Genomic DNA, 11,130 nt, shown 5'->3' with positions numbered 1-11,130 from the left:
GCCGGTTTGAACCATTAGGTGTGAAAAACCAAAGGCTTGACTCGCACCAAGTCGAGACCAGTACTTTTGCAATTGAGATGGAGGAGATCAAAAGGAGAAACTCGAAGAAGAAGGATTATGACGAGGAGGGTCGGAAAGATGATACCATACAAGTAATATAGATTAATGATATTTCGTCTTTTTATAAAAATGATCTAACAAAAATTTTTATGGACCAAGAAAGTGAGATGGAATCTTGTAACGAACTTAAAAATAGATAAGATGGTTTACTGATAGTTCAGGTGGAAGATGCAAGCCAGACGATTAATATGATGCCAAACCTGAAAATTGAGGAGATTTCGTCTTTGTGCATGGATGATATTGATATGATCGAGGAGAATAGAGTTAACAGTTTGATTTAGGTTTTAAAAAATACCCATAAGTTTGATAGGATGATGGGAATCTCATTAGCAGTTATGGAAGAATAAGTTTTTTTTTATTCTTTACTGAAATTAAAAAAAGAATTTCTGAACAAAAGAAAGATGGTGAAGAAAGAACAAAACATAATAAAAAAGGCATAGTGTGGGTACTAAGCATGAACTTAAAAGATTAGAGTTAACAATAAATTATGAAGGTATGAGGAGAGGGGAGAAGGATATGAAGAGTAGAACTACTGTTTTAGTGTTTGGAAAAATTGTGTCTTGGAATGTTAGAGGACTAAACGATTAGGGAAAATGATTTATTTTTCGAGGATGCCTTGTTAGATGGAAACCAGAGATTGTTTGTTTCCAATAAACTAAGTTGGATGAGTATTCTAATGAGGTCATTAAAAGCCTGTGGATAGAAGTGGTTGCGAGTTGGCATGTCATTCGAGCTAGAGGCTCGGCTAGTGGAATCATTATCATGTAGAGGAAAAGGGGAGTTAAATGTATGGGTATGATAAAGAAGGAGATTACTATATCTTGCATGTTCTAGAATTGTAGGGGTGGAGCTGAATTGATCTTCTTTAGAATATACTACCACGGGATAAAGGAGGAAAGGGAAAAGTAGTGGCAAGAGTTGGAGAATGTTAAACGATATTGGAGTGGGAATTGGATTACAGGAGGGGACTTCAACATGGTCATAAGAAGAGAGGAAAGGAAAAACAACAATTTCTCGGCCAGAACTGCAAAAGAATTTTTTGAGAAATAGGCATAGTGAGTTTGATGGATCTTCCTTTGGTGGGAGGTAGATGGACCTAGTCCAATCAAAGGTACAATCCTTCTTGGTCCAGAATAGATTGATTTTTTTTATCTCTTCTCACATTCTGTTACAACTTACAGGTGTTAATTAGAAAACTCTTCAACGTCCAATTTCAAATCACTTCCCTTTGTGTATGATGTCTAACAGTATCCAATAAGGCCTTGTTCCATTTAGACTGGATGATAGATGGTTGGGGGTGAAAAAGTTCAAGAAATTAATTGAGGAGAATTGGAAATGTATAACTGTCCAGGGTAAAGCTAGCATCATAATCGCCCGAAAATTGAAAGCTCTAAAAAATATTATCAAATAGTGGGCAAAAAATGAACAGAAAAGAAAAAGGGAGGAACTCAATAATCTGTTCACTAATTTAGATGAGTTGGACAACAAAGATTATTTTTTCGAGCTACATGAGGCAGAAAAAATGGTAAGGGATGACCTGAAGGTGAAGTTAGCAAATATGATGAGTAGAAAAAAGGTGTCGTGGAAACAAAAATCTAGAGAGAAATAGTTGAAAGAAGATGACTGTAACACCAAATATTTTCATGCTTTGGCAAGCCATAGAAAAATATGCAATTTCTTGGATGAATTGTGGATTAGAAATAGGAGAGTTGAAGGTAATAATGATATGCGAGCGGTTATTAAGGAGTTTTTTTCTTGTATGTACTTAAAGGAGTGGGATGAACGTCCTAGATTGGACGGGATACAATTCAAGTCCCTATCCATGATAAGTAGGCAGATATTATAAGTGGAATTTGTGCATAGTGAGATATTAGACATCCTTAAAATGTGTAATGGTGATAAGATACCAGGCTCAAATGACTTCAACACAAAGTTCTTACAAGACTTTTGGCATTTAATAAAAAATAATGTTATGAGATTGTTTCAGGAATTGTATGACTTTGAAAAATTTATGAGATCCCTTAATACTACATTTTTTGTTCTAATTACTAAAAAGAGAGGTGTTAAGAATATGAAAGATTTTAGACTCATTAGTCTCATGAGTTATATTTATAAGTTAATTATAAAAGTCATGTCCAATAAACTATCTAAGGTGTTGGGTAAAATTATTAGGGAGTGCCAACATATGTTTGTGGGGGGTAAACAAATCTTGGATGCAGTTATGCTATAAATAAAGAGGTAGATGAGTTGGTTTCAGGAAAAAGGGAGTTTTGCACAAGTTTTATATAGAGAAAGCTTACGATCTTGTTAGTTAGGATTTTCTCGAACACATGATGAAAAGAATGAGTGTTGGACAAAAATGGATGAAGTGGATGCACAATTGTATTACTACTACCTCCTTTGTGGTATCTATTAATGGTGATCCATCTAGATTATTTTCTTTCTTGCAGGCTGCACTAGGGTGATCCCCTTTCACTACTTCTATTTTTAATCGTTATGGAGGTGTTCAACACTTTGATCGGTAATGCTATCAATTAAAATTTGCTAAAAGGTATAATAATAAAGAATAGTAGAAATGCTATACAGGTTTCACATTTCTTCTTTGCTGATGACACCTTAATCTTTTGTCAGTTAGAGATTAGAAATCTCCTGCACCTTAGATATATTTTAATGTGTTTTCAATTGATTTCAAGCTAAAAATTAATCTTAGAAAGTCTGAATTGGTGAGGTTTGGGGATACAAGGGATGAAAACTACCTTACCAGTACCATGGGATACAAAGCTACCAAATTACCCATTTTATATTTGGGCATCCCTATAGGATCCAAATATAAAGATTCTTGCATTTCGGAACCGACTATTGACTCTATTGAGAGAAGATTTGCTAATTGAAAAAAATAATTTTTATCCAAATGGGGTAGGCTCACACTCAATAAGAATACACTCACCAACCTTTCCATTTACTTTTTTTCCACTCTAACTATTTCGGTGAAGGTTGTTAAGAGAATTGAAACTATTGTGTACCGATTTTTATGGGGTGATGAGGACAAAAGGAGATTTCATCTAGTTAAATGGGAAGATGTCAAGAAACCAATTGATCAAGGAGGCTTAGGAATTAAGTTTATTGTTGAGATGAATGTGGCTTTTCAAATAAAATGACTTTGGCAGTACTTTACGGAAGGAGAAGGGTTGTGGAAAAGAATCACTGCAATCACGTGGGGTGGTGCTATAGGAGAGCTTATTCTTGGGAAATTGGTTAGATCGTATGATTATGCCTATGGAGGAAAATTTTGATGGGTTGGCCAAGGTTTAAAGAATGTATCTAGTGGCGTATAGGCAAAGAAAACCAAATTAAATTCTGGGTGGATGGCAAATGCCTCATGAAAAGTTTACCGAGTATATACACAATTGCCCAATCTAAAATCATGAAAATCAAATATTTTTATAAGATCATTAATGGAAATGTGATTTGGATGATTAATGTTAACAAAAATTTAAATGATTGGGAGGTAAATGAGTATGAATCTTTGTAGTGATAGGATTTTATGGAAATTAAACAAAAATCAAGAATTTTCTGTCAAGTCATATTATGCACATATTATGATGGCTTGGCAGTTTACGAGAGGATTTTTTCTAACCTCCCAAATATGGGAAAATAAAGTTTTCCCTAACATAACTTTCTTTGCGTTGGAAGTTTGCAGATAATTCATCTTGACAACTCGCAAATTGATGAAAAAAGGCCTTACCATGGTCAATAAGTATTACTTATGCATAATTTGTTAGAAAACATTTTCAAATTAAACCAGATATGATAAATTTAAACATGCAATCTCGTACCGAATCAATAAAAAAGGATAAATAGAAGTGTAACTGGATCCATCCTGAAAAATTTGTCTGCGTTGTACGATAGATATTTCCAAATCAACAAACAGCCTTGAAAGTTGTTTTTCTCTGATGATGGGATTTCAGAAAAATAAAATGGCACACATGTAATTCGGAGACCATAACTGCCTATTTATATCGATATACTTTTATATTTCCCATTTTGGTCATCATAAAACAAGAAATTACAAAAATAGTAGCTGCACATATTAAGCCCACACCTAAGCCCGATGCATTAAGTCCTAATTTCGTTTAACTGTATTTAATCACTTTTTAAACGAACTCATAAATCGATAGCCTGTTACGTATAGTAAAGCTCACATTAAGTTCATTTGTCGAAAAAACCCAACAATCTCCTACTTGAGTTTTATGTGACACTTTAACTATGCGTTAAATAACCATAGGAGTACTCAAAATTGTGTTATCAATACCTGAATGCATCACCTAATAATATTGTCTATCAATCATGATGACATAGGATCGAAGTGGTTTTTGCTACAACTATCGTAACTAAACTCATCAATGATCATGTATATTAGTATAAATGAACGAAATGGATCAAACATGAATGTGCCGCATGGAAATTATATGTTATGTGATCTAAGCATGCCTATTTTCCACTGGTCCTGCCTTAACCTCAGTGAGATCACCTGCAAGAAAACACAAAGATAATATGTAACCCAAAAAAAACTAATACATAATAACTAAAATGAAATCATATATTCATAAACTAAAACCAAAGTAGAAAGCTTATGACATGTCTTACAAAATAAATACAATGGTGGTACAAGACTCCCACTGAACGTATGCATCATTAAATGATACAACACCCATATGAGCAATGTGATTATGAAAAGCCTTAGGTGATAATCCCTTAGTGAACAAATTTGCAATCATGGAGTTTGTTCTAATGTACTCTATCGATATTTACTTACTCTAAACTCTTTCTTTAACAACGAAAAACTTGATATCTATATGTTTTGACTTCGTCGAGCTCCTTTTGTTGTTAGAATACATAACTACAAACTTATTGTCACAAAATAACTTTAATGATCTTTCTATGCTATCAATAATGCGCAACCCACTAACAAAATTTCACAGCCATATTCCATGATTGAATGCCTCATAACAAATTACAAACTATGTTAACATAATAGAAGAAGCTACAAGTATTTCTTAGTACTCTTTCAAGAAATAGTTTCCCTAGCAAGCAAGTAGATATAACTTGATGTAGATTTTCTGTTGTCTTGACATCCAGCGAAATTAGAATTAATAACCAATGATCTCCAATTGATCTGACCTCATGTATATGAACATATAATATTTTATTCTTTGCATATGCCGCATGATACATTTGGTTGCTTTCCAATGATCCAAACCTGAATTGCTTAAATATCTACTTAACATCCCAACTATGTACGCAATATCCGAATGCATACAAATATGTGTATACATAAGACTCTTTACAATTGAAGCATAAAGAATCTTTTGCATCTCCGTAGTCTCTATGTCATTCTTAGGGCATTAACTTGGAGTAAACTTATCTTTTTTAAATACAAGAGAGTTACCTACTTTACAATCCTGCATGTCAAATCTGTTAAATTTTTTTTCAATATAACTCTTTTGTGATAATTTAAGAATACTCCGAGAGCGATCCCAATGTAACTGAATTCCTAATTAAAAGAGGTATCCCCAAGATCTTTCATATCAAATTTCTATGTCAAAAATCCATTAGTTTCGTGCAATAAACCTATATCACTACTGGCAAACAGTATGTTATCAACTTGTAAAATAGGAAAAATATATTACTTCCTCTGAATTTATGGTATATACAATCTTCCACTACATTCATCTTAAAATCAAATGAGATAACGAGTTGATGAAATTTGTGATACCATTGACGAGAAACCTACTTAAATCTATAGATGAATTTCTTTAGTTTACAAACCATTTGCTTTGCATTTCCGAATACAAAGTTTTCTAGTTGCACGATATAAATTGTCTCATCAATGTCACCGTTAAGAAATGATGTCTAAACCTCCATCTGATGTAACTCAAGATCAAAATATACAACTAAAGCTATTATAATCCTAAAAAAGTATTTCAATAAAACCGAAGAAAATGTCTCTTTATAATCGATACATTCTTTTTGTGTAAACCCCTTAACGATAAGACGAACATTGTACCTTTTCAATTACCTTTAAAATCCCTCTTGGTCTTAAATATCTATTTACAACCAATGGGTTTTGCATCATTAGGCAATGAAACAAGATCTCAAACATCATTGTCCTTTATGGACTTTATCTCTTCATTCATGACATCAATCCACTTTTGAGAGTTAAAACTTTTTTAATGACTTGACGGAAGTTGATAGGATCATCTTCAGCTGTACCAATGTCAAACTCATTTTTAGAGAAATACAGTATAATCATATGGAAATACACTTCTCCTCTCTATAGTAGATCTATTTAATGGCATAGGTTATTGAGGGTGCGAAGTTTGTACTTCAGGAACAGTTTTCTGAACATGAACAGGAGATACTATGATATTGTTTTGATCTGAATTTTTTTTTTTAATAATGTTATGTATAAAAATCTTATCTTGATCATTGTTAAGAACAACTAAGGGAATAGAAATATCGACTCATTTTTCTTCAAAGATAAGGTCTCAAACTCTTTCTCCCCCTGCAAACTCAACATCCTCCAAGAACTAGACATTTGCCGTATCAAATATTATCTTTACAGTGGGATCATAATACTTATAAGCCGTGAATCATTTAGAATAACCAATAAAATAACAACTAACAGTTTTGGAGTCCAATTTGTTTTCCCATGGCTTATAAGGTCTGGCCTCAGCTGGACATTCCCAAATATGCAAATGTATCAAACTAAGTTTTTTGCCATCCAAAACTCATAAGGTGTCTTTGTAATTGCTTTAGTTGGAACTTTGTTGAGTAAATATATTGCGGTCTTTAATGCTTCTCCCCATAATGATTCAGGTAAGATAAAATGATTAATCATACTCCTCACCATATCTTTAAATATTTTATTTTACCTTTCAGCAACACCATTCATGCTAGGAATAGAGCATTCCTCTAGGAAAAGAGCAAATGGCCCTGTATACTATTCACCTTATCCATCATATTTAACAACATTAATCCTTTTGTTGAGTTGTTTATCAAGTTCTGCTTTAAAACTCTTGAACACATCTAGGGATTGAGACTTCTCATGAATGAGATATAGATAGTTATATCTGGAATAATAATCTATGAACGTTATGAAATATTATTGACCATTCTAAGAAGCCATAGGGAACGGTTTATAAATATCTGTATGAATGAGTTCTAATACGTGCATAGCCTTGTTGACACCGAATCTCTTAATGTTTGTCTATTTTTTCTTAATATAACGGATACATATGTCGAAATCTGTAAAATCAATGGGAACTAGAATTCTATGAGACACAAGTCTCTCAATTCTCATTTGGAAAATGTGACCTAATCTCTTATACTACAATGAAGTAGAATTCTCATTTGTTAATTTTTTCTTTACATCTCTTGTACCAACATGTAAGGATTCATTATAAGAAGTAATTGTATCAAGCAAATAAAGATTATCATCCGCTGATAAAGAACCATAACCAACCAGATTTAAATTAAGAAAAAGACTAAATTTTCTATTTCTAAATGATATGAATAACCAAATTTGTTCAATAAATAAATAAAAATCACATTCCATCTAAATGAGAGTACAATAAAAATCTCTTCTAAATCAAAATAAATTCTAGTCCTTAACAACAATTTAAATTTGTCAATTGCTTTCATATTGTTGGTTTGTCATCGCCCACATAAATGAATTTGACACCATCACTTAGCTTGCGACAATGGAGGCAACCTTGCATTAACACACTGATATGAGTTGTGGCACCATAATTCTATCTAGCAGGTGTGTATAAGAACAAAAGTTAAATTAATCTCAGAACAAATAAAATTAAGAAGCACATATTTCTTTGGGCACCATGTATGATAATTAGCGCATTGCTTCTTCTGGTGCTTCGAAGCTTTACAGAAGAAACAAATATTTTTTGTCTGAACCTTCTATTGCTTTTTCTGTTGTACTGGAGCCACAATAGATTTACTTATTTTTTTTTTTCTTATTCTTCTTATTCTTTGAGATCATTGCCAAATGAATACTCTTTGTCCTTTTAGATTTGAGTCTTTCCTCCTCTTAAACACAATGTGAAATGAGCTCATTCAAATTTTATGATTCCTTCTAAGAGTTGTGTGTCACCTTGAAATAACTGAACTTTAGTGGAAGAGAAATTAAAACAAAGTATACAAGTACTTCTTCTGACAATTCTATCTATGTGCCTTGAGCTTTTCATGCACATGTGGCATCTTCATTATGTGCTCTCTGATATTTCTATTTCCTTTATACCTCATGGAAATAAAGGTCGACAGAAGTGTATATGCCTCGACCTTATCACTTTTGGCGAAATATTGTTTTAGCGAATAAAGAAAATTTCTAACTGTTATGATCTTATAAGATATGGTGCCCTGAAAAACCTTTAAAATGGCATGTTTTATAATCAACATAGTCATACGATTTGACCAATCCCATCTTTCAAACCCTTTTTCTTTAGAGGTACTGTCAAGAATAATTTGATCGGGTTGATCAACTTGTAAAGCTTAATCTAGATCCATAACTCAAAACACAAGTCAAACACTATTTTTTCATTGCTTGAAGTTTGTGTTGTTCAACATTGGTATGGAATTCACATTTTTGATGATCCTCTTAGCAGTATAAGGAACTGAATAGCGAAAATACAATAAACAAATTAATTAATTAATTAATATTCACATAAAAAATATTAAACTATAAACTTTAATAATGAATTTTAAGTAAATATATATTTCATCTCAAGATACCGAATACTTCATTAACACTGTATCTTTGAACAAAATATTAATTTATAAGTGGTACCCTATAATAGTAATTAAATACAAATAATAAGAACACATCAAACAATAAATTTTTCTTTAGGCCGACTTAAAGTTCATATGTTATACTGAATAATTGTCACGTATTAATTACCTTAAATAGAAATGCAATCATATTAAATATTTACATTATTTTAGACCGATTAATATTCACATAAATTATACTCATCCAACTATTTATATTATGAAATAAATAAATTATCCACAAAAGAGATCATTTTTGTGACATATTATGTAAATTAATTTATTTTAATATATATGTTCACATATAAATATTTAAATTTAAAATTAGAACCAAATTTAAATTGAATTAGAAAGAAAATCAACTATAGAAATGACAAAAAAATATCTTAAAAAAATATTATCCTTTTTTTCTCTCAGTCTTCTTCCTCACGCTCGAAGGTGTCGGGTTACTTTTGTAACGGTTGGAAAAAATCGATCGTTACGTGCGAGATTCATCAATAGTTTTGGCTGCTGAACAGTCGCGTGATCGTTGGGTTTTCTTCTTCATGCAGCTACAGTCGGCGGCTGCTTTTCTTTCTTTTGCTGCATATAATTGATGTGTCATTTAATTAATGAAATATCTAAATTTTTCTTCAAGAAAAATGTAGAATGAGTTCGTAAATGGTTAATGTAGATTATTTTCTAATATTAATTAAATTATGTATATATTTAAACTATATAATGTTGTTTTGGAATAAATTATAGGGTGATTTCTGTAATTTACCCAAACAAAAACGGAAAAAAGAAAAAGGAATCAAAAGAAAAAATAGTAACGACGAAAAAGAGAGAAAAAGAAAGGTCTGTACTGCGAAACGCATTCTGGCAGTATCAGCAGCAGCAGAAGCTTCTTCTTCTTCTTCAATATCTCTGAAAAACTTGAATCAAATGTCTTCAACTTTCTATCCTTCATCCTCCAAGCCCCCTAAAATCCCAGTCGTTGTCTCCACCGGAAACCATCTTCAACCCCCAAACCCTAACCCTAGCCCTGTTTCTACTCACAACAACTCTCCGATCTCTATGCCTCCTCAAGACCTTATTCTCTCTCGCTCTTCGCATCTCACGCGCCCAGAGCTTCTCAGGCGCCGATCCCACCACCTCAGGCAACTCTCCCGATGCTATAGAGACCACTACTGGGCTCTCATGGAAGACCTCAAACTTCAGTACAGAGAGTACTACTGGCGCTTTGGTATTAGCCCTTTCAAGGAAGACCAACACCAAAATCAAGAGAGATCACAGCAAGTTACCGGCGCAGTTTCAGAGAGAGAAACTGGTGACAGGGAGGGTGCTCTTAATTGCATTGAAGGTACTGGTGAAAACGTTAATTGCAATCCTACTAGTAACAAGAGCGATTTTGATTTCAAGAACAATCGTCGCTGCTTGTTCGTCGGTTGTAAATTGAAGGCCATGGCGTTGACCAGCTTTTGTCATCTGCATATTCTTTCCGATTCCAAGCAGAAACTCTACAAGGCTTGCAGTTATGTCATCAAGAGGTACTTGCTCTTGTTTTGGATCCCGTTTCTGGTTTATTTTGATTCACTTGTCAATCAATATATTATATTATTTGGGTTTCAGAGGAAGAATCTGCAGGCTAGCAGTCCGATTTTATGATCCTAAGTCGGACTTGAACAGTTGTATATGCTGTTAGATTTATTTTTTAAGATTATTTTAATTTCCTTAAAATATCTTTCTCTGTAGGAACAAATTATTATGTTAGGGTTTTTCTTAAACAAAAGGGATTACTTGTTTGGAGCAGCCTTTTGAAGAGGGTTTGTTTTTGTAATTTTTTGTGGAGATTCTTTGGCAGTAATCTAATCGATACAACTGGAAAAAAGAAGCCAGTTGCTTATGCTGGGTTTCTTTCGTGGAACTGAAAACCCTGAATTGTTTTAAATGTTGCTTGATGTAAGAGTAATTTATGCTGGCTAGTGTTAGCATTCACAACCTGTCCATGATAAGAATGTTCAAAATACAATCTTATAGATTAGGCATTATCTATATGTCTAAAGTACAATGGTATTGTCTAAAAAGAAGTCTCATGATCAAATATCTAGGTTCTTTTTGAGGTTGAAATAGGCATTCATGTGCTTATTCTGTTATGTGTTTGTTTCTGAGCATGATGTGCATGTA

At 32.9% G+C, this 11,130-nt stretch overlaps 1 protein-coding gene across 3 annotated transcripts in view; it reads left to right on the top strand.

Moving 5' to 3' along the window:
- Positions 1 to 9,721: 9,721 nt before the first annotated feature.
- The window catches only part of LOC110812939 (uncharacterized), a 37,458-nt gene continuing 36,049 nt past the window's right edge, over positions 9,722 to 11,130 (top strand). For 2 of the 3 annotated variants that reach the window (XM_088216238.1, XM_088216239.1), the window contains exon 1: positions 9,723 to 10,493. In XM_088216238.1, the coding sequence (XP_088072364.1) occupies positions 9,889 to 10,493 (605 nt within the window). In that variant the 5' untranslated portion in view covers positions 9,723 to 9,888. Of the gene's footprint in view, positions 10,494 to 11,130 lie in introns of all 3 variants that reach the window. The other variant, XM_088216240.1, reaches the window with a different exon arrangement.

The sequence above is a fragment of the Carica papaya genome, chromosome 3, assembly GCF_054855325.1.
Source record: "Carica papaya isolate Zhongbai chromosome 3, ASM5485532v1, whole genome shotgun sequence".
Lineage (NCBI taxonomy): Eukaryota > Viridiplantae > Streptophyta > Magnoliopsida > Brassicales > Caricaceae > Carica > Carica papaya.
The sequence above is the reverse complement of the archived record's forward strand: the minus strand, read 5'-3'. Positions and strand labels throughout refer to the sequence as shown.